The sequence below is a fragment of the Orycteropus afer genome, unplaced genomic scaffold (assembly GCF_000298275.1).
Source record: "Orycteropus afer afer isolate SDZICR_OR568_19922 unplaced genomic scaffold, OryAfe1.0 scaffold00094, whole genome shotgun sequence".
NCBI classification, from domain to species: Eukaryota; Metazoa; Chordata; class Mammalia; order Tubulidentata; family Orycteropodidae; genus Orycteropus; species Orycteropus afer.
Window position 1 is genome coordinate 7,543,990 of NW_006921681.1, and position 24,074 is coordinate 7,568,063.

The 24,074-nt window shown below is 55.5% G+C and overlaps 1 protein-coding gene across 1 annotated transcript in view; it reads right to left on the reverse strand.

Moving 5' to 3' along the window:
- Positions 1 to 24,074, reverse strand: part of CASZ1 (castor zinc finger 1) — a gene marked incomplete at its 3' end in the record, with an annotated part of 91,360 nt that overhangs the window by 22,014 nt on the left and 45,272 nt on the right. The window contains exon 6 of the mRNA XM_042781187.1: positions 3,336 to 3,824. Within this exon, the coding sequence (XP_042637121.1) occupies positions 3,336 to 3,824 (489 nt within the window). The remainder of the gene's footprint in view (positions 1 to 3,335; positions 3,825 to 24,074) is intronic.

Below are 24,074 nucleotides of genomic sequence, written 5' to 3' on the forward strand. Positions count from 1 at the left end.
ACTGATTATGTAAAAGAATCCTTTATATACCTCCTCACCCTCCCCCAGCTCCTCAGGAGCAGGACCCAGGGCAGGCATGGAGAGGGCTGGCCTGCTGAGCCCAGGGCAGAGGCCCAAGTGTAGTCTACCCATCCTCCCCTACCTCCACTCAAGGGCACACTGAGATCCCAGGGGGCAGCCCTCTAGCCCCAGTGACCCTGACATAAACTAAAAACCAAAGCCATTGCCCTTAAGTTGATTCTGACTCATAGCGATCCCCATTTGGTTTCCAAGGTAGTAAATCTTTATGGAAGTAGATTGCCCAGTCTTCCTTCTACAGAGTGGCTGGTGGGTTTGAACCACCAACCTTCTGGCCAGCAGTCAAATGCCTTAGGCACTGCACCACCAGAGCTCCTTAGTGACACTGATATACAGAAAAAAAACAAAACTCACTGCTGTTGAATCAGTTCCAACTCATAGTGACCCCTTCTTGGGTTTCCGAGCATTATCTCTACGGAAGTAGATTGCCCAGTCTTACTTCTAAGGAGTGGCTGGTGGCTTTGAACTGCCAGCCTCCTGGTTAGCAGTCAAATGTCTTAGGCATTACCCACCAGAGATCCCGACATTGACATTCACACATACATATTTACATACACACACTCCACCATTCCCACTCACAAGCTCACATCCTTAGCTACCCTCCTAATGCCACAGACACAGACACAGATATATACAGGCAGACCACGTCAAACCAACACCTAGCTCCCACGTCAACATCTCAGGACAGTAGTAGGTGAGACTACCCCATTCTCTCTGGGGTGTCTCTATAGAGGTACCTCCTTCTGTGTACAACCTTACACCCAGCAAGCGCCTGACTCCCCAGCACACATAAGCATTCCTTCCTTCATAAAGACTCACTAAACCCCTACTATGTGCTCCACCCTGAGCCAGGGCTGCATGCATACAGGAGGGTGAGACATGCACACTCTCTTCATTTGCATGTTAGCAAACACAGTTGGGCATGCACAGAACAGCAAGACCCCAGGCCAATGGTCCTGAGTGCATGAAAAGAAAAGTGGTGGCAGCAAGGGTGGGAGGTCCAGGGCCCAGCAGGGTAGCAGAGGCAAGGTCTCCTCTGATCCCACGCCGGCCTGGCAAGCCTGGGATTCCAGACCTCACCTGGAGGTGCCTGGATGGGCCAGGCCTGTGCATGGGTAAGAAAGAAACCCAGAGGCATGTAGAAGGTGAGACTCTGAGCTCTTTTGGGGAAGCGACTGCTATAGGAGCTAAGATCCTACTAGGGAAGAAGAAGGACTTTGACAGTGGCCACCAGGCACCCAATGGGCAGTGACTCCAGGAGCTGACACAGCTTGCTTGCCCGGGGTGGGGCTGGTGGTGAGCTGCTGTCTTGACCTCTAGCTCAAAGGGCTGGGGGCCCGTCCTGGGAGGAGTGGGCGCTGGCGGCTGCCTTCAGTGGTTCAGGGACCAGGGAAAGGGGCTAAAAATAGCTGGAGGCAGCTGAGCCCTCGCTATATATGGCAGAGAAATAGAAGGCTTTAAAGGACATGCGGCTTAGCGCAGGAGGGGGCCAGGCTGGGGTCCCTGGGCCAGCCTGGAGGCCTGCATTCTTGAACCCCGGGGCCCTGTGGCCTCGGGAAGGTGGCCCTGTGGGGCTGAGTCCACGGTGGGAAGCCAGAGTCTGGGCTATGTTCTCCAGAGCCCACGGCTGAGCAGGCATCCTAGTGTCCCACCCAGCCTTCAGCCAGATGGGTGAGGCCAGGGCCATGAGGCTGGAGGTTCAGGCCCTGCCTCCTGTCTTCCCAGCTCTCCACTCTGCTGGAGAGGGAGGGGAGGCTGCCAAGGCATACTCCATTCCCCTGGCCATGGGGTGTGAGCTGGATGCTAAGGGACAGCAGCCCTGGTCTCTGTCCCTCTTCTCTCCTCAGGCCCAGCACAATCACCTTGTGTCTGGGAACGGCAAGGGCTTTTCCTATCAGAGGAAACTGAAGGTCACACTTTTCCTCATTGATCTTGCAATGTTTGTTAATTACTCTGTCACTGATGTGGCGAAGGATAATTAAACAGCTCTGTTTATATCTTATATGCATAATTATGTGGCTGCGCAGGGCTCCCCGTGCAGGGAGGAGGCACCCCTTGCTGCAGGGGGAAGGGGACCAGGGAGCAGGCAGGGGGGAGGGGGGAGGCAGACACAGGGCACCAGGCACTAGCCCAGGAGAGAGAAACTAGGGGCTAGAGACCCCAGGCCTTGGGGATCCAGTCCTAATGGGGACCCTTACCAGCCGAAACCCAAAGCTCTGTTTTTCCTGGAGCAGAAGGAGCTTGGGGCTGCTGAGAACAGAGGACAAGGAGGCTCCTGAAAAGCTGGGCTCAGCCAGCTCGTGGGAAACAGGAGGTCAGCCAGAGGTCTGCGGCTGGGCAGGTGGGTGTAATGTGATATGCTGGCTGGGCCGGGCCAGGCCAGGCCATCCTCATGGGCCCGTGCCTCACCCACTGCTCTGGGCCGAATGGCCCTGCCTGGGAGAGCCAGCGAAGGCAAAGTGAGGGGAGATGAGATGGTGGTGGCAACTTTGGAAGAAAACCAAAGGGAGGTGTGGGAGAGCAAAGCTTATCTTCGAGCTTCTTGGAGAAACTTCCCTGAGAAGTCGTATTTGGAGACTAGCAGCTCAGGCAGTTCACGATGCTGACCACTGCACCCCACACTTACACACAGGTACTATGTCCCTCAACAGGCTCATCTCTACGCAGTTGTGATAAAAATAGAGCCTGTCATCTGGCCACTCATCTATCTACCCGCTCACTGTCCATCTATCCATCAATCCATCCATCCATCTACTGTCCCTCTGTCCACCCATCCATCTACACACTCACTGTCTGTCCATCTATCCATTTACCTATCCATCCACCCACCCATCTATGCACTGTGTCTGTCCATCCACCCATCCATCCATCCACACACCCACCGTCTGTCCATCCAACCATCTGCCTGCCCACCCATCTGTCCACCATCCATCCATCTGTCTGTCCATCCATTTGTCCATCCATCATTTCTTGTTAGGCAGCTCCTACCCTGCTCACACACTTGGGAAACTCCCTTCTCTTCTACCCCTCTGTGGCCCTCCTCCACCTCTTCACAACTAGTCTGTCTCCTCCTTCATTCTAGTCACTACCTCTGGTCTGAGCCCCACCCCTTCTTCAAGGGTCCTCAGGTGTTTGAGTGAGGTGCCAGCATTTGGAACAAGAGCAGGGAATGCATGCATGCTCCCTGGCTACACCATCCTTCCCTGCTGGGTCTTCTCATGGGGTTGTGTTCTGTCCCTTCAAAGCCAGACACTCACCCGAAGCCTGCTTGGCACTGGGACCACTGTCGTCCTTAGCAGCTGCCCGGTCCAAGTCCTTCTCCTCCAGGACACTGCTGTCCTTGGCAGGCTCTTCCCCATGGTCCTCCTCGTCACTGCAGCCCTGGGGTTGCACCATGTAGACACCTTCGGGAGGCAGCTCCAGGCCCTCGCGGGCAATCCGCCCCAGCAAAGGGGTGGGCACTGGCTCCTCACTGTACTCCCCATTGACCCACTTCTCGATCACTGCCCGCCGCTTGTCTTCTTCGCTGCGCGGGGCCCGGGCTACCCCAGACTCAGGGCCACCGCGCTCTTTGTCCCGGGGCCGCAAGGGGCTGCCCTCAATAAGGGAGCCAACTTCTGCTCCCTTCTCCACCACCACCTGGCGGCTCAGCTTGGCACAGATGGCATTGAGCTTCAGGCCGCCTTTGCGCTTGGTCGCCATGGCGGGCTTGCCTGCAGGCGGGTCAGAGCACCGGGTGCCTTCAGCTGCAGGGATGGAGGAAAACATGTCAGAGGATGCAGACCAAATACCACTCACCCCGTGAAAGGCCGGGACCCAGGCTCTGCCCCACATCCCCCAAGTCAGAGATCATCCCGATCCAGGTTCTCCTACAACTTTATCAACTACTGGACTACAAGCTTCAAGAGGTGGCGCTATCCACAGAGCCTGGCAAAGCACATGGCACACAGTAGGTGCTCCAGGAAGTAGTTTGTGAATAAACGAATGTATGGAAATACAAGGGATACTCCTGTTTCCGGCATCTGGTTCCTGGAAGCATTTCCAGGATGTGTTGGCCTCTGAGAGGTAGCAAGTGCTGGTATAAAGGGGGTGGGTGAGTCCTTTGACACACAAGGAGACCGAGGCCCTAACAAGTTCTGGGGGTGGCTGCAGATTAAAGCTGGTGAGGGACAGTCTGACCACACTTGTGAACTTACTCCCTCACCCCATGGTCTCCTGGAGAGGAGACAGCCGAGGACCAAGGGCCAGCCTGTGCAGCCTCTTGTCCGACTGCTCAGCAGCACTTGGCCGGCCCCTTCCTTGCTGTGCCTCATCTCCTCCCCCAGGGCTTCCCTGAAGGCCAGGCCCCAGGGCTCCATCCAACTGCTCCCTCCCTCTCACTGGACAGCTCTGGGATCTGCTTTTTTCCAGCTACCTGGGAACCTCCAGAAAGCCTCCCTACTTCTTATCAGGGTCTTCCTGTCCCTATTCCAGCCCCTCTCTTGGCTTCTTGACCATCTTCTCTTGCCTCCCCCTCGCCCCAAGCATCAGTGAGAGAGTCCTAAGGCTACTTGCCCCACCCTGGGGCCTCACTCATCCTTGTCGGCCTCAGCCAGCTCCAGTAGCCTGGAAAGGCCTTGCCGACTCTGAAAAGTCCACTTCCCAGCCTGAGGAACCCCAGCTGAACAGGGAAGGATTCTTTGGCTCCCCAGTGGGAAGCCTAGAAGCTGCAGTTTCAATGCCTAATCCCTGAACATGACAGCCCAACACGAATAGCCAGAAATGCTCACTGGGCCACTGAGAGTGCTAGCCAGCCTCCCTCCTAGCCAGCCCAGATGGACAGCTCTCAGCTCCCATCCCTGAGGGTGACACTGAGGGTCCCAGGGGGATACAACAAGCCCACCCACCAATCTGAGACTTGCCACAAAGGCCAACCAGGGTGAATACACACATAAAGTGACCCCACATACAATTTATTTGTATGTCCACCTGTCCATATGTCTGTCCATCCATCCATCTATCCATCCATTAGTGAGCCTCTGCTGTGTCAGACCCTGTGGCGGAGCTGGGGACAGGTGGTGGTTGCCATAGATGTGGTCCTCAGCTGACACTCACTTTATGTACAGGGGGCCAAACCAAAGCTGGTCCATGACAGTGAGGCTCCCCACGGCCTAGATCAAGTGTCCCCCAACGAAGAACTGGGCAGGTCCAAGTCCCCAGAGAGGCCAAAAGGCTCTGTTCTTCAAGTCCACAGTCAGAAGGGGCTTCACTAAAGTGGACCAACTTCCATAAAACCCACACCCCTGAAAGTCTACCAAGAGACACACCTAGGTAGGACTGGCCATACCCTCTACCTGCCGTGGGACTCATCCCACAATGGGCCTTCCTTGTGCAGATACTTGTCCCCTGATACATACAGTGCTCAGTGGTCCCAGCTAGATCCTGGCCAAGTGGCCAGCCCCAGTGTGCACAGACTTACTTCACCTGAGGGCCCCAGGTAACTCCAGCTACCCCACTCTACCATCAGAGAAGGGTCTCCTTGGTTCCCCAACCCTGTGGCTTCACCTTGCCCAAGCCAGTGTGCCCATTCTCACCACACTTCATCCTTCTGCAACTCTGTGCCACCCACACCTCTAGTCCCCAAGCACAGATGGGGGTTCCTTCTCCAGGCACTCCTGATCTCACTAGCTGCCCAGTCTCTAGGCCAGCCACCAGGCTTGGTGACACCGAGTTTCTTCCAACAGGCCCCTGGCCCAATCTCTCACTACTCTTGACCCTACTGAGAAGCAAGCCTCACCTGGTCCCCTTTGTCTCTTGTTCTGGATGGGGAAGGAAAGGGAGGGAGGGGGGACTCTCCACTATTTTTATCAGGAGGAAAGCAGCCAAGTGTGTACGGCAGACAGCAAACGAATCTATAAATATTTATCCCAAGGAAGAGGGCAGCACAAGCTCCCCGGACTGCACTTGCTGTTGGTGACACCCACTCCCGAGGCCCCCACCCATCCTGGAGCCTCCTCCGCACTCTGGCCCACCCAGCCCGGCCCACCGTCTCCTGATCTCGGCTGTGTGCCTGGCTCAATCCCTGCCTGGGCCCCCACCAGCTGCGATGCAGCTGTGTACCCCAGGCCCCCCCCCAGCTCCAGGCCCCTTTGCTCCTGATGACTCCCCCTACACCTGCTCTCCAGCTGCCACTCAGCCCCAGCCCACCTGCCTTCCAGATGTTGCCCTCCCTCTGACTCTATGGCTGGTCCCACGGGTGGAGGAGGGAGAGGGCTGTGTGGGCCAGGCTATGGGGCGGGAAGCAGGGGCAGTGCTTGTGTGAGCGAGGGGCCATGAGAGGCTGGGCGGTGGGCAAGGGACACGTAAGATCTGAGCTCAAAGTTGCCTGCCTTTGGCCTGCCCCAGGCCTTTCCTCCTGCCCCCCCCCAAAGTCAGGGCCCTGGGACCCCAGACTACCCCCCTCCCACTAGTCTGACCCCAGTCTCCTGCCCATATAAACATTCCCTTGACTTTCTTCCCTAAAATATAAACGCCGTGGGCAGGCCTCAATGGGAGGAAGCCATCCGTCCCCGGCCCTGTCACTGCCCCTTTCATCTCCTTCCCGCCACCAGCCTGCCCGCTGCTCTATTTACACTGGACACTTCCTCTGGGAACAATACTGCCCAGGAGGCAGGCTAGGCCAGAGGGTGGGAAGGTGAGGGCACTCCTGTTCGCTTACCAGGGGTGAGGCAAGGGGAGGGGGCAGCTGAGGTGGGCTCAGCCAGGCTGGTACCTGTGGCCAGGCAGTGAGCCCTCTCTGGAGCTCTCCATCCCTGGCAGACCCCCTGGGAGAAAGCTCGGAGGTAGCTCCCCACTGTAGTTCCGAGCCCCGGCTCTGGGGCCCGACAGCTGGGTCCTACTGGTCCATACTCTAGCTCCAGGCCCTGGGCAGGTTCTCTCCTCTGTACAGTGAATGCAGGATGGAAACATGAGAGGGTACCTATCTAGCACAGGAGCAAGCAGGTACCCGGGAAAAGGCAGCTAAACCTAGAAGGGGACAAGCAGCCAGACAGAGCCCTGCATCTAGGCAGGAGATCCTAAGACCAGGACACTTTACCTGGCCTCGAAGAGGTAGGGAAAAAGGAGACTGGGGGGCTGGGGGGCTTCCTCATCGCCTGGCTCCTCACATTCTGACTTTCCCTCCTAGAGCTTGGCTCCTTTCCAGTCCCCACCTTCCCTTAGGCAGCTCTTGTCTGAGCTGAGCAGACCCTGACCTGTGTGCATGTGTGTGGCAGAGGCAGGCCTGCACTGACTACCTTTTTGGGGACTATCTCACTGATGTCTCCTAACAATGCAGGTGAAGCAGGTATTGTCACTGTCCCCATTTTACAGAGGAGGAAACCAATCCTCACAGCTGCTCTGACCCCCAGAGCCCTGGCTCAAACTGGACAAGAGGTCCCCCAGGCTGGGGCTCAACAGGGGTTAGGCTGCCCCCGTAACATCCTCTCAGAGGCTTCTGGTCTGATGCTAGGATGCCCCAGCCAGCCCTGCAGGCTCCTTTCCATCCCTGCTCCATCTCCTCCTCACCCCCACTCCCTGCTCCCATAACAAGGAGCTCCCTAAAGTGTTAACTACGATGGGTAAAATGGTGCAGCAGATTGCTACAATAAATAATTTACTGATATTTATAAATATTCAAATCAGCCAGCTTCAGAAATCGAATGAGGGGAGGGCCTCAGGAGAGGGGGCCCGAGATGGCATGGATCTCATCCCTCCCTCCCAAGGCTGAGGAAGGCCAGGGCTCCTGCCAGTGTTGGTGAGAAAGGCAGACTTCCATAGCTGCACCTGGACCCCTTGTCCCCTGACCCCCAGGTCAAGGGTGGGGTGGCTAAAAGAACGGCTCCTCTGTAGGGTCACAGCCAGGCCTGTCTCCACAGGCAGACTGGGCTCAAGACTGCCCAGTGCACCAGAGGCAGCCTATGCCCACTGCCCCAGGCTCTGTGTCTCTGAGCTGTGCATCCTGCCCTGGGGTGGGGGAGACATTCCCAGGGGTCCAGGAAGGCCAGCGGGCCCCTCCCCATCCCATGAGTGATGGTGTTTCGGGCCGGGCCGCCTGTCAGCCACCAGGCTCCCGGTGCTTTATGGGCTCTGCTTGGTGGCTCTGAACTCCCTGGTAGGAAATAAAGTTCTCCCTCCGCGTCCCTTCTAAACATTTCACTCAGTGGAAACGGTGTTTAAGAAAAATGAGGACATATTTCTTCCTAAGGATGCAGTATCCCCTTTGGGCGGCCTAATGCCCGCTGTATATCAGGAGGTGGGAGGCAGGGCCAGGAACCCATCCCCCGGGGCAGGGGCAGCCCCGCCTGCCCTCTGCCAGGCGGCTCGGGCCCGTGGGTACCGCTGGGCACCTGGAACACATAGGCAGTTGCAGCCTGTGAGTGTCCCCCCACCGTCTGCTGCCTCCTCTGTGTCAGGGACATGTTAGACCCTTTGGGGTGTCCCCTTGGTGAATCCCCACAATGTCCCCCTGCAGCCGCTTATAATATCCTACTTCCAGAAGGAAGCAGAGGCCAGAGAGGCTGGTAACTGCCAGTCATACAGGAGCTGGTGCTGGTGCTGGATTCCCACCAGGCCCTGACTTCCAAGTTCATGTTTCTAGAGACCGTAGGCATACCTCCCCATAGTCCCCACCAGCTGTTCTGGGGTCTCAGGGGTGGCCCGGGTGTCAGAGTCACCCCCCTGCTACTCCATAAGACCTTGAACTTGATAGGCCCAAAGCCCCAGTTTTGGGGTGCTATGCCTATGTTCATTCAACAAACATTCTATAGCACCTTCATGGGCCTCAGGTTGAGTGCTGAGGATACAATGTGAGTGAGACAGGCAGATACGCCTTCACAGATGAGGAACAATTTAAATGAGGGGACAGACATTTACATCATCATCACAACAGCGATCAGTGCTATGTAAAGTACAGGGGCCACAGGAGTGTTAAGTCTGGGAAGAGGGAGGGTTCCCCAGAGATATCTGCTCCCATCCCCACTCCCCAGAACCCCTCAGTGGCTTCCTGCTCCCTCCCTTTCACCTGCCTTGAAGCCCACCTCCATTTTAACTGTTCCTCCTATCTCCTCCAGCAGTGCCCCCCACTCACCAGCCAGTCCCCCAGTGAGAGGTGTTCTTCCCTCTTGGGCCCAATACCATTCTCAGCTTGGAACAGAAGGCTCTGTGCTCAGCAGGGAAGAGAGGCGAGGCCTTTTGCTCCCCAGGGCACTCAGACAGGTCCCCCTGGTCCTCAATAGCTCCTGGTCAGGAGAGTGGGGGGCCAGGCCGCAGGGCCCTCACTGGCCCCCCCTTTGTTTATTTATTTATTATGATTTTTTAGTCCAGTTAAAAGGTTTACTATCCAGACGCGTCTAAGTGGCCTCACTTAGCGTAAGTAACTATAAATCAGGGGAACTGTTAGCATCCACCGCACAGGCTGGCCATCAATCTCCCCCAGGTCACAGCCAAACAGGAAGGGGAGAAAAAAAGAGTTGCCACCCAGGGGAGATTTAAAAGACACACACCGCGCAGACCCACACAGGCGGTGTGCAGGCTCGCGTGTACACACACGCGTTCGGCGTCTCTGTATTTGCACAATCGAATTATGGTCACACACGCGCACGCATGCAGAGCAGCTCCTGGAAACGGGATGCAGTGGGTGGTCACGGCAATAGAACACAAACGCAGCTCCCTGCCACCTCCTTTCTCCAGCAATCATGGGAGAGGGGTGGTGGCCTGGCAGGCCTCGAGAAGGGGACTCCAATGGGATTCCAGACTTGAGCTGCCCTGCTCCAGGCAATTGGCTCCAAAGGGTTGCAGAGGGGGTATGTTCTGCCCCTTCCCAGTCTTCAGCCTCTAGGGGACTGAGTTGTTACATCTCGTGTGCCCTTTGAAGGCAGGCACTTGACAGCGATGTGGAGCCTGTGGAGCCGAGGAAATGGAGGCAGAAAGGCTGGATGTTCCAGCCACCGCCAGGGTTTTCATCATCCCCAAGCCCCAGGTCTGCCCTGTGGTGCCCAGGGCTGGACATACCTAGATATAACACCCAGCTCAAAACAGGAAATATCTACTGGAGTGACCGGTGGCTGCAGAGATCTGAAGGGTGCCGAGGCTAGGGGGAGCACTCAGCGCCAGCCCTGGTGGCCAGGGATGCCCCCGCCCTTTACTCCAGTAGGTGTGGCCAGCTGTCCCAGGTACCAGATATAGGCTCCCACCCATTCCTAGACCTAAAACACCCCACTAGCTGAGCCACACCAGGCACTGGAGGCAGGGTGGCTACTCCTGTGCCCTTGGCTATTCCTGGCATCCCCTTGGGGCCCCTGAGGGGAACCCAAAGGTGGGAGACCCCCAGGCTCACCTCCTCTCCCTTTGCTCCCCCAGAGGCCTCCCTGACTCATCCGCCCGCCTGCCCGCCCGCCATCTCCCCATGAACTCTATTTCTCTTTCCTCTCTGAAAACAACTGAGCTGTAAATACTGTTTAACCTTCTCCCCCCTTCCCCCCCCACTCCCCCCTCCCCTCTGCACTATAAAAACACAAATACGCCATAACTCAGCGCCCGGCCGCCCAGCCTCCAACATGGCCCGCGCCCGGGCCTCTCAGGAAGGTCATTACAAACGACTTTCCGATTCACTGCTCCTGAAATAATTTTGTGTATTAAAACCTGAATCTGCACTTTCTGGGGCCGAAAGCCTCGCTTAATTATGGCGGGTGTCCTTGGGACGGACAGTGATCCTTCACTCGCCAGCCCACGCTCCAGCCCTCCGCCCGCCAGCCCGCCCCCCTCCCCAGGCCCAATCTGTTTTCAAAGTGTGTCTGTCCTTTATTAAATTGTTTTCTTTTCCACATTATCAGTTGCCATGGAGACCTCATCTCTCGGATTATTTGAATTTCATTATATCTATTGATTTGGGAGCATTTCATCTTTTTTATTGTTTTTCTGTCAATTTTCAAAACGAATAACCATCTAATTTGCGTCAGTGCTGATTATGTTTGTCCCTCAATAGAGGTCGGCAGCTGCGCTGGGGAAACAAATCAATGAAAAACCATCATAAAACTCCCCACTCCAGTCTCCAGGATGTGTGGGTGACATTCCACGCCTGCGAGAGACACACTCATCAGCTCCAACTTCGGCTACGGTGGCGGTGGCTCCGCTCTGCGTCCGCCCCCTTTGGCCTTAATATTTAATTTCTCGATTTGGGGCATTATTAGTGGTGTTTTTATTAGTGCGTGTGATGTGAGTGTCTGGTGGTGGGCCGGCGGCTTCATTAATTTGTGGGTGAGGCAGGGAAACCCAGGAGGAGGCAAGGGCAGACGGTGTCAGGGTGCGAGGTGGGAAGTGGAAGAAAGAGAGGGAAAGCCCAGAGGAGGAGAAGAGAGCCTGGGGGATAAGGGAGCATGAGGAGGGGCTGGAAAAGGGGGACCGCAGAAGGGGACGGAGAGAAGGCGAGGAAAAGAGGGAATTCAAATTGCTTACTTTGTTGGTTTTTTTAAATAATTTATGCAATTTTAAGCATTTATGTATAAATTTTTTAATAAGCCACCCTGGAGCAGGATGGCCATTAACATCCCAACGTCCTTCTGTCCAATGGGCTGGCGGAGAGGATCAATTTCTGAGAGTACTTTCCCTTTTTTATGACATGATAAAATGCTTTTAAAGCAACTTACACAAATATGGAAATTTTTTTCTTTTTTTTTTTTTTCCGTCCCCTCTCCTTTTCCGTAATAGCCCTCTTATCCACCAGGGAGAGTGTGTGTGTGTGTGTGTGTATGTACACGCGGACGCACACACTTGTGCGTGTGTACATGCACACACACTCATGCATGTATGCGCATGCACACACACACACACTCATACACTCATGCTCAGCTCTCTCTCCTGCTGGGGAGGGGGGCTGAGGGTGGCTGGCAGGGAGACAGCCCCAGTTCTAACTGGAACTGGCCGCCTGTCCTTCTAACAAGGGCATAAACTTTCATTACCCATGCACGCAGTCAAAGACAATTTAGGGAAACGCGCTGCTCGGAAAAGGAAAACCTCAGCGATTTGTGGCCCATGCTGTCGCCATCTGGGGGGCTCTGGCCTCCAGTGCGAAGGGACCGGGCCCTAAACCTCTGCTCTGCCCAGTAGGAGGCAGGGGAGAGGGGATGCACAGCTTTCCCCGCAGTGCCCTCAGTGGGAGGCCAATGGAGAGGTGAGCCAGACTATTTGAGGGCCTCCCTCCTAGGCTGGACCATCCCGGCCTTAAGACAGAGCTGCCCCTTGGTCTTGCCCTTCACTGCCCCTCACCAGCCATGGGCTCATGGAGGGCAAGCACAGGCTTACTTCTGCAGCTCCAGCACCTGGTACAGAGCAGATGTCCAGTGGTGAGGGTAGATGGGCAGACAAGATGGACCAAATGAAGACAAAGTTGGGGATACAAATCCAACGGGTCCCTGCAGAAGCCCCAAGATGCTGGGGGCAGGTCTGGGGTGGCTGTGCCTCTGGGTATAGAAGATTATGGATATCAGAGCAAGAAAGGGGCAAGCCAGATGCCACTATCCCTACCCCAGGTCCCAGACCCTCAAACTCCTTTCAAGACAGCCTTGTGAAGAAAATAGTATGTGTTCTGTCCTCAGACTTAGGGGTATCTAGCCTCATCTTTCCTTTCAAGTCCCCTTCCTAACAGGGTGTTGGAGAAGGTAAGGTGGACATGGGGGCCACCACAGGGTATATTCTGCCCAAAGCCCCCCAACAAAGCCAAGGAGGATAATGCTGGATCCCAGCAAATTGCCTGAAGCTCCCTCTCTCTGCTGCTATGGGACAGTATCTGGCTCAGGCACCTGGACTCTGGTAGCTTCCAAATAAGACACATCAACACTACAAACTTCACTCTTCCTCTGAACAGGTGTGACTTTAAGCAAGCCACCTTTTGGTCCTGAACCTCAGTTTCTTTGTCTATAAGCAGGTGGTTGAAAGGATGGTGGGAATATCTGGCATAGAAGCCCACGGTATACACTCAGTAGACTGGGAGGATTGAGGGCAAGGCCCTAGGAGCTGGAAGGGGGCTTCCTCCCCAGTCTGAGGGATGGGCGCAGTGGCCTCAAATGGTCCTGCCACCTTTGCCCAGGACCTGAGAACTGCCTGAAGCAATGGACATACTTTCTCCCCACATCCCTCCCCACAACCCCAAAAGTCCAACTTTCTCCTTGGGCCATCCTAGGCCACCCAAGGGGCCCTCACCCTGAGGTATTCCTCCCTCCTGGCTGGCCTGGCTGTGATACCCCATCCTGAGTAGACCTCAGGGCAGACTGGAAGGGGCCCCAGTTCTTTGGACTCCTGGCTGAAGTAGAAAGAGAGAGACCCCAGACAGTCCAGGTTACCTGAAGCCTTCAGTGGGGGTCCAAGGGGAGCAGGGCTGCTGCCCATTCCTCCTCCTTTTCTGTGTTCAGACACCCCCCCCCTTAACTGTCATTAAAATAACAAGTTTCTGTTACAATCTAAACATTCCCACATCGCATAAAGGGTTATATTACACCCGAGTCACTCCCAGGCCCATGTTTGCACAGAAAAGCTCACGGCAGGTCCCCCCTCCTGACGAAGTGACTTATTAAAGTTTAAACAGTAATTAACAGAACAATAAAAATAAAGGGATGTTTGGGGAGTCATAGCGCACACAGGGTTTTTGGCAGTGCCAGCAGTTTTTCAGTGCCCTGCGCTGGCAGCAAAATGCGACTGTGGGAGCCAGTGGGGATGGAGGCCTGGCCAGGCTGGGCCAGGGGACTCAGACCTCCAGGGCGGGACCGGGGACAGACAGATGGGGGAAAGGGTTGGGAGACCGGGAGGCACATCCAGGGTTGGTGTGACCCACCTGACTGGCTGGGAGCTGGGGTAGCAGGGTTGGCCTGGAGAGGGCAAAGGCTCTGGCAAGACAGGAAACCTACTAAGCCTGGGGTGGAGGAGGTTGGTGAGGTCAGGAAAAGTGTAATGCCAGCATCTAGTAGGGCCCCAGGCACTTCTGGGAGTCAGGGTCATACCCAGCCAAGGCCCGCATGGACTTGGCTGGGGGAGGCACTAGGTACCCTAGCACCTCGGGTATGACTAGACCCTGCAGTTACAGATTCCCAGCCCTGGATTCAGCCACTCTGGGCTTCCTTCCAGTCGGGCAGGCCCTTCTCTTCCTGCTCCTGCTCACTGGAGAGGGAGACAGGCCAGCCCAACTCATGCTGGGCTCACCTGTGGGGGGAAGCACCCAGCTAGGCCAGACTGGGCCTCATTGGGAAAGGTTCAGAGGGAACAGGGCCTGGCAGGGTGGGCTAAGACCAGAGCACCCAGGGTGAGGAGGGCTGGGTCGGTCTTTCTTCTTCCTGTCCCCTTCTCCACCTAGAGTCTCAGGAGGAAGGCAGAGAGATGGATCAGGATGCAGCAAGCACCCAATCCTGGGAGGAGAGAGCTACCTGGACCAAGCCAGCAACGTTGAGCAGGGTTCAAGAGCAGAGCACTTTTATCTTCAAAGCCTTGGGGGCCAAGGAAGAGGGGACAGCAGGACCGGTTGGTGGCTATGATGAGCACGTGTGTCTCAGGCATGGAGACACACCCACACCAGGAAGGTGATAGATACCAGGGTACTGCTGAGCTGGCTTCTGACTTTGACCCCCAATCTCCCTCTCATCCTTCCCCATCCCAGGCTTCCTGGGCTGAATGCCGTGTATGCCAAAGACTGCCTCCTGACCCTGCAGCCACCTGCCCATTGCCTGTCCACCCACCCACACTTCCTCTCCACTGTAGAATCACCATTTTCTCCTTACCACACAGGATTAGTTCCAAAAAGTGGTTTTTCAGTACAGTATCACCAAACCCAGGCTCTCTCATCACAACAGAGCAAAAGGAGGGCTCAGGGACACTGTGAGGATGCCTCCCTCCTCTGAGCAAATGAGTTTTCTTCTGTGCCCCAGTGTGCCCACTCAGTCAGGCCTCCTATCTCAGCAGCAGCCGCTCTGCACCCCAGTGCCTGCCATCAGCAGCCCTGACCCCAGCATCAAGCCCAGAGAAAGCCCCTGGCCCGGGGGGCACAGTCCTGTCAGTCTCTGGGCAGGCTCCCCCATATCACAGCTGCCTAGGCTGCTGTCCAGGTGAGATGCTGGGCTGGGACCAGAGACTCTCTCCAACCTCAGGTCTCCTGGGATCTGGTCCTTGGGCTGCTGACAGGCACAAAGGGCAGGGACTCTGGCTCTGGCTGAGCCCCTGTGGCACCCAGCCATGCTACTGCTTCTCACCCAGGCCCTTGCAGGCACAGCTGGCCAGGGGAATACACGGCCCAGAGACCTCAGTGCCCGCTGGGGCTCTAGGCACCACTGAGGATTTTGCCCTGAGGAAATGGAGACAAGCCAGCAGCTGCCCTCCCCCTCTTTAAGGTAGGGGCTGTGGCCTCTCTCTTCCCTGCCCTCTTCCCCAAGATGGGTGACTCATGGTGAGGCGAGAGTGGAGGTTGAGGCAGAGAGCTCAAGGCGGGTGCAGGCACTGCTTCCCAAGCTTCCAGCTGCTTGGGAGGCAGGCTAGAAGGAGATAGGAGGAGCTCAAACTCCCTCGCTGCTGCTGGAGGCGGCCTCTGAGTCACCAGCTCTGAAGCCCTGGGCTGGGGCAGAAAGAGGGGGCAGGGGAAGGCTCCCTGGGGGTCAGGAGAAGGACTGGAGGAGGGCAAGGCACAGTGCCCAGCCTGCCTCTTGAGAAGGGCAGGTAAGGACAGAGGCCTTCAAGTGGGTGTGCTATCAGGTAGGCAAACAGGCTGCTCTTGTTAACCTGATGTTTCTAGGACCCCCGCCTTCTCCCCTGTCCCAGAAGAAGGCAAGGTACTCTGGCTGGACAAGGAGCTCATGACTGAGGTCTGTGCTCAGGACCCATGTGCCCTGTGACGAGGGAAGCGGCCATCAGGGTAAAGCTGTCCTAGATTTGCACAGTGGTAGGACTGGAAGGGACCTAAGGCCCAAGAAGGGGAGACACCTGTTGAAAGCTCAGGCTGCTCACTCATCAGGATCAGACACATCCAGGCGGCCAAGTCTTTCTCTGGGTACTTTCACATCTAGCAGCTCAAACTGCCGGACATTTGTTTTCTAGGGGGGATCTTTCCACAGCTCCTGGAGACTGCTCCAGGGCCTGTCAGCTCCAAGCACCACAGGGTCCCCTGCTAGAGAGGGTTCAAGTCCCACATTGGCCTTACCTGGGCCAGGACACCAAATGGCTCTGAAGCAGTGTCTCTGGGGGCAGGACCTGAAACAAGGCTCCCAACTCTCCAAGGGAAGTGGAGCCTGGTACTAGCTGCTTAGGTGACCTACTGCAGAATGGGCAGGAGTGTTAGTGGGTGGCCCCATGGAAGGGTGGAGCACTTGTGTGCACGGGAGGGTATACCCATGTCAGAGCAGAGGGCTTGAGACCCCTAGAACTTGTGAGCTGTGCTACAAAAGAGAAATAGGGTAGTCACAGTTCCCAGATCAGAGCAAGGACTTGGGGCAGAGATGCCCAGGATGGAGAAGCACAGTCCCCAGACAGCCCCACATAACCCTAGGAGAAAACCAGGGTGGGGTGGGGGTGGGATGGAGGTGGTGACAGCAGGTGGCAGAGCAGTACTGTGGATGACACTGCCACTCCCCCTCCCTCCAGCCCATCCCCACAGTCTGACATGAGGGGACTAATTTAGGAGTATTTTTAAAATGGTGGCCTTGGTGGAGGGGTTTAGCAGTTGTCAGCCATCTGGAATAAGGAATTACAGTCACCTCCCTAATCCTATATTCTCTAAACCCTAAAGCTGGTTACAGTGTGAGGGAGAGGCAGCAGGTGGGTGGGAGTGGGGGGTCTGCTCAAGAAAGGGAGTGGCCTGGGGGGCAGCACCTTCCCTGCCCTTCAGTGGGGCCTGGGCCAGGGAGGGGTCTGCGAGCCAGTGTCCTCTGTGCCCACTCAGGCTCCTGCGCCTGCTAACGCACGCTCACTCCCAGGGCCGCGCTGGCTCGCGCAGGGGCCGTCAGGTAAATTAGATCTGAAAGCTGACAATTTCTGACCATATTTCCTTGATTATTTCAAACAAATGCACAGCAGCCGCTGTAAGGAGATTAAAGTGACATAAACGTCCCGAGTGGGAGGGGGGAGGGCAGAGGATTCAGGTCACCCCCATCCGTCCCCCGCCTGACAGACGCTATATCGCTATCCAATCCAATAAAAAATCCCCCCCTTTTGCTTTAATTAATTTTACAGCTAGCTTGCTTAATTACTTTCAATCAAAATCCTCCTGCCATCGCAAAATTAGAGATGGTTGAGCTCCATTAGCCTAAATTCTTCATTTCCATATAGAAAAGAGGCTGTCTGCAGAGCCAGCCTGGGCCTCTGGCAGGACAGACGCCCGTCTGCCCGCCCGTTGCCAGCCAACCCACTCCTGGCTTCCGGCTCTACAGCCAGCTCAGGTCCACGCGTTTCCCCTCCATCTTCCACGTGGCTTCACAGGCTGAGAGGAGTTGAGGTCTAGAAGGGGGGTACTCCCCCTGACCCCTAACTCTTCCCCAGATTAATAGAGGGGCTGCAGAGCTGGAACAGTGGGCAAGGTGCGGGAATGGCTGATCTGGGGCTCCTGCTTTCTGACAGAACCAAGGGTCTGGGGTCTTGGCAAACCCAGGCAGACCGTTCTCCTGGGCCCTGTGCTTTACCCCTCCTCAGGAAGCATAGCTCCCAGCAGACCAGGAACACTTCCCACCTTGGAATGGGGCCCTGGTTAGTTACCCAGGGTCCCCTCTCGCTCTCCCTGGCTGGAGTCACTGCTCACTTCAGAGCGACTCCAGAGCCAGCTGTCTCAATGGTGCTGACAAGCAGTGGGGGCAGCCTCCACAGACTCTGGCCTCCAATGGGCCTGAGCTCTCCTGGGGGCCCCATGTGGACCTCTCCTTCCCTTCTACAGCCCTGGTTCCCAGTCTGCAACAGCTGCTCCTCCACCCCCAGCCTGGGGTCGGGTGGGTGGTGGGTCTGGGCTCCGTCCATATCCTGTGCTGCACTGGCTCCCTTCTCCCATCCACCTGCCTCTTCCTCACAGCCCCCAACCCCAACTCCGGAAGCTCCACTTCAGGTTTTCCAGGCTACCGCCCTGAGTGTCACCACAGGGTCCAGCCCAACCTGGGCTCCAGCTGATTAAGGATCTGCAACAGGATGTAGGGATTACAGTAAAACCTGGCTCCGGATCTACACGGGCAGCAGGCCAAGTCCTGGTGCTGGGACTCCCCTTCCCTTCCCTTGTGGCACACCCCCTCCCAGCCCAGCAGCCAAATGAGGGAGGAAGACTGAGCCTCTTGGCCCTTCAGGGGGTCTTGGTTGGACTCTGGGAAGTAGATGACAAAGGGGTGGCTTTTAGGGCCCCTGGCTAAGTCTGGCAGAATAGGGGTAAAGGTAGGGAGGGGGGCTATGGCAGTTACAACTGCCCTGGGACAAGAGGCCAGCCTGGTCCTCCTATTCTTAGGGAACCAATATGGAGGTCGGGTACCCTGGGTCTGACCTTGGGCAAAGGCTGAGCAAGGTGGGGAAGGAAGCACTGAAAAGGCTTGGCCTGGTGAGAGCCCTTCTAGGGCAGTGGGGCTTAAAGCTCCTGGGAGATGTGGAGCCAACTCTGAGTTAGGAGAGGGAGCTGAATGATGGGAAGGAAAGTAGCCTGGGTCTCCGGAGCCTGTGGTCTAGACAACAGGGCCCACAGGTCATCTGAAGTCTCCTCACGTCCTACTGTCAGGAGTGAACTCCAAGTCCCCCTGGCTCACTGGAGATTATCAAATGTATCCTGAGCACCTCCTGCGCTGTTCACACTGGTGTAGGGCTCAGGGGAACATGGTTCCAGGTCTTGGAGCTTAGAGTCTAGTGGGGAGGACACACAATCACTAGTGTGTTTCAAACACTGCTGAAAGCACAAACCCGAGGCCAACTGTGAGTTCTAGGAGGGCTTCCTGCAGTCCATGCTGGGCTGGGCCTTGGAGGCAGCAGGTGGAAGAGGGAGGCTATGAGCAGATACCCAAGACACACTGCCTCCCTGGACTAGGCCTTTGTCCTCCGGTTCCTCCTAGTGCCCTGCAACCCCTTTGCTCCTTTGTCAATAATTCAGCAGCAAAGGGACCAGTAGGCTGGGTCAAGCAGGAGTAGCCACAGTCCTTGGGGGCACTGTTCAACTTCCTGGTCTCTACTTTCCACTAGGGCAGGGCTGTGCCTCAGGCCTTATGCCCCTGGTGCACCCTGCCTGGCACACATGGGATATGCTGGGAGAAGGCGGATGGAGAAGTAAGTTCTGGGACAGTCATCTAGAGATCAACAGGGCACAATGGCAATGGGTGGGTGGGGGCACTTCACCACCTCTCTACCAGCACTCACAGAGCAGGGAGCACATGCCTCTCACCAGAACACCCCTCTGGTAACCACCTCCTCCGGGAAAGAAACACACTTCCCTCAACTCTGGGCTGGCTCCTCCTCCATCAGGGGTCCCAGCTGAAAGGTCACTTCCTCTTGGAGGCCTTCCGAGATTGCTACGTAGGGCTCTTTCCTTTCTGCTATGTTGGTGTACCCGGCTTCTTGTCATAGAACCTCCGTAACTCAGTGAGTGATCCCTCTACCTCATGGACTACAAGCTTGGCCCAAGAAGTATTTACTGGAGGAATACAGAAAGAAAAAAAAAAAAGTGCTTCTCGAGTTCATAACGGGACATCTGGGGCCTAGGGGTGTGGCCTGACCTCTGTACCAAAACCTGCTGAGTTCTAGGGCCCGTCCCTGTCTGTCAGGCTGGGACTCCCGGGGCGGGATTGTGGCTGAAGCCCCTTCTCGTGGATCTCTCACCCTTCAGAGCCTCAGGCTCACCTCCAAATGCCCTTCACGGGGCTCTGCCCCGAGAACAAATGAAGCCCCAGTTGTTCAAAGCTTTTCTGCAGGAGGGACAGCTGTTGCTGCCCAGTCCCTTTCTGAATAAACCCAGCAACTGTTTGCAGTGAAGTATAAACCTCTCCCTCCACCTCCTGTCTCTGTCCCAAAAAAGAGAGAAGGAAATTGAAAAAAAGATGGGAGAAATCCCACACCAAGCCCCACAACCTCCCTACACTCCCTAGCAAGTCTGTCTGAAAATGTTATTAGCACAAAGAGGGCACAGGGACAGCCACCTGCTGTCCTAGACAACTGGGATGGCCACAGCCAAGGGTGAGGCTGTGAGATCAGGACCCAAAAAAAGGAGGTAAAGGATTCAGGGGTGGAGGGAGGAGGAGAAGGGGTGACAGAAAGATGAAAGGAAGGGCAGGCTATGGCGGGGGACATGGCACCCCATACCTGACCCCATGGCTGCAGGAGGGAATCTGAGGATGAGGACAGGGAGAATCTGGAGACCTCGGAGAACACACCAAGGACCCAAGGGTCCAGGGACACTCCTGGAGACCAGGCTGAGTAAGGGACAGAGGCAAAAAGTCTCTGTGGGGCAGTGGATACAATGGGCGGGGGTGGGGGTGAGGGTGTGAAGGAGGGAAAGAGAAGTTGACTGGGGAAGAGGCAGAGAGGTCTATTAAAAACCTCTCAGTGCATAACACAAAATGTCAGGGTTTATAGCTTCATTCTTGGCATTGCCGGGACTGAGAACCCTGCACAGAAATGTCACCGCTTGTCATGTTTAATCACCTGCTGTTTGTTAACACCTTCCCTGCAAGGAGCCTGTCTCAATCTGCCCCTGGGCCCCCAAGGGACCCGGAAACAGAAAACATCCCTGTCTCCTTCTCTGGGCTTTTGGCCCTACCTAGAGGTCGTGAGAGAGGAGTTCTATTCCAGACCCATCTGAAGCCCTTCCCAGGTCCCACAGTGACCCTGACTATCAGGCAGGCCAGCCCCCAGAAGACAGACTCCATGAGGTCCTAGAGAGGGGTCAATACCTCCCGGCAGGCATGGTGACTTGGAGTGGCCAGGGCAGGAAGCTCCCGGGTGGCTGCCTCCCTCCTTGTATGCCCGCTTTCCAGGGTTGGCTGCCTGTCCATACTGTCTACCCCACCCCCATCCCATGCCTCAGCCTGGGGGCAAGAGACAAGAGACATGAAGGAGTCCGGGATCAGATCCCCGCAGCCTGGAATTCACCAATTTGCCTGCTTGAACAGCAACTGCCACATAACATGAAACAGTCAGAGCCACCAGTCTTCCAGTTATGATCGCGGATCGCACCATCTGTGGTTCTGGCTTGGCTCTCTATCTGAGCATGCTTTCCCGGGTTGTTTAGACTAGGAATTCTCAGTCCTACTACCCCATAACTCCTTCCTCTTGGGGGTGGGGTTGGTTGCCACTCAAGTAGCACAAGCCTTCTCACACGTCAACACCTGGCTGTTGCCTACCTCTGAAGACACAGTGTGGTCGACATGGGGAAATACCCTGGGTGGTCCTGTAGATGACACCCAAGCAAGACACACTCGATTCAGTCCCTAGGCTAAACAGGACAGTGCTGTGAGAAGCAGCAGGCCTACCCTGTAGTCTCCAAGGTAACTCCATTATTCTAGCAGCAATGAAGGCCAGCAGAGATATGCACCCCTGAGCCATACTGAACCGGTATCTCCATGAACCAGGGGGAAATGTCCCAATTTTCCCTTCTAGCAGTCTGCGCTTACACAGAAACATATCTGACAAACATGTATCTCGAATTTGTCTCCTAGGAGTGCGTTCATTCATTTAGCCTTTCTTCCTGGAGTGCCCTGCTTCTAGTCCACTTGCTCCCATTTCACCAGAGAGACAATCAGGATGCTTTCAACCCCCCTGCGGTCCTCACCTGCACACATCCGGGAGTGCCTCTTTCTCGGGAGGTAGGCAGTAATGGATGGTGTCAGAGGAGGCTTTCCTCCACAAAAAGCTCAAAATGCATTTGCATCAACAATATCATTTTATTTTGCAAGGAGGGCTCAAGGATGGGACGAAGGAAGCTAAGATGTTTGGGGACTGGGACCAGGCAGCACAGTAAACACCCAGGCCTGGGAGCCTGTGTATCCTCCGCTCAGCTCTGCTATTTGAAATGATGTTCAAAGAAGCCTGCTTTCCCCATAGAAGAGAAGCCACTCTGTCTCTCAGCATTTGGGAACAAACCCTTCAGTGTCTCTGGGCTTCTTGTGAAACAGTGGCAACTCCCTGTCTTTCTCCGAGGGGACTGAGGAGAAGGGAGATATTAGATATGGTGTTTGGGAAATCTCTTTGGAAGGCAGGCACTAGGTAAACACACGGGTGGTGTCATAGTGATTCTGCACATTTTACCATCATCCTTACGAAGGCCCATGCCAACTCTTACACGTGGGAGGGGGTATTCCGTTTTAAAGTGGTGGAGGGTAGGAGGATCTGCAGTCCTTCTTGGCTAGTCAGAGGTCTTTAGGCATGCCTGGGGAGGGAAGCGTGCCCACCCCCTTGAGTTTTCACACACCAAGCTGGCTGAGGCAGTTCCCGGAACACAGTGCTGGTTCAGGGTTTGTGGTTTCAGCTGGAACCAGTTGTGAACAACGCAAGGAGCCCTGGTGGCACAATGGTTAAGCATTCAGCTGTTCACCAAAAGGTTGGCAGTGTGAACCCACCAGCTGCTCCGTGGGAGAAAGATGTGGTACTCGGCTTCTTTCCTTAAAGATTTACAGCCTTGGAAACCCAGTGGAGCAGTTCTACTCTGAGTCAGTATTGGCTTGACAGTAATGGGTTTGGTTTATTTATTTATTTATTTTGGTGAGTAATCTACCCTGGACAGAGACATATCCTAATTCATGATGTCCCCCCTAAGCAAGGGGGCATCTCAACCAGGCCCTGCTCCTCCTGCCTCCAAACAGGGCTGACCAACTGCTCTGGTTTGCCAAGACATGAGAGAACTCATGGAAAACAGGACTTTTACTACTGAAACTGTCTAATCCTAGGCAAACCAGGGTGGCTGGTCCACCTTTCTGTTAGTTGCAGCATTGCTGACTACGTGGTTCCCCAGAGCCTAACTAGTCACTGGCTTCTCCCTCAGGTACCACGAGAAGAGCTGCTCTGGTAGGGAGAGCTGACCTGGGTAGACATGGGTTTGTCGGGCTCATGGGAGTGCAGACTCCAGCCTCGCCCATCTCTGAGTTTGAGAAACTGGTCCCCTCATTAAGAGGGATGATAAGCACCCACAGAGGGGGTCTTCCTAACTCAGTGGGCATGGACAAGCCCCAGAGGAACCTGGAGAGAGAAGCCTGGGACTGAGGTTCAGGGGAGCCCCTGGGGGCTGTGTCTCTTCTGGTCTAGAATCATTTGGCCTGAGACACTTGGATTTATCAGATGAGCTTGGTGTACCAGCCAGGCCCCCGGTATAATCCTTTCACTAATTTACTATTAGATGGGAAATTACTCCTCACCCAGGAATATAAGTTTTCATCTTATTTTAAGTTAGATTCTTAAAGCAATTACCGAGGCATCTGGTGATGACTTCACCATTGCGGCGGGCGCTGAGGGGAGAGAGGCAGCTCTTGAGTACACAGACCCCTGGCTCCAGGCTCCAGAGGAGAGGCTGGGCAGAATGGGGAGCCCCTGGGCACCTGTCTTGGGTCTTAGAAGGGAAGTGGGGGGCATGCTGACATCTCTGATACTTGCTGTTTGTGGAAAAACTCCTTTCCAGCACCACCTGCCCCATGAACCCACTGGTGACAGTTGCTGAAAAGCCTCAGCAGCTGGTGTCGCGGGAGCATTTTCTATTTTTAATTGTTTGATAGGAATATTAACTCATTTAGGCCCATTCCCAAGACACGCTCCCCAGCCCGAGGGTTTCTCCCATTTCCCATACTTTTCTCTCTCCCTCCCTCCCTATTCAGAAATCAACTCTGCAGTGACTAATGGGACACATACACCTTCATGAGTTAACATGGAATATATCATGGCAGAGAAGGAAAGTGGGCTCCTTGGTGACCAGGGGAGCCCCTTGGAGCAGATGTCTACTCTCTCACTTGTCTCTTTGAGCAACTGCCCTAGGCTGCAGAGCCGAGAGAGGCTAGATCAAGAAGGCAAAGGCACTA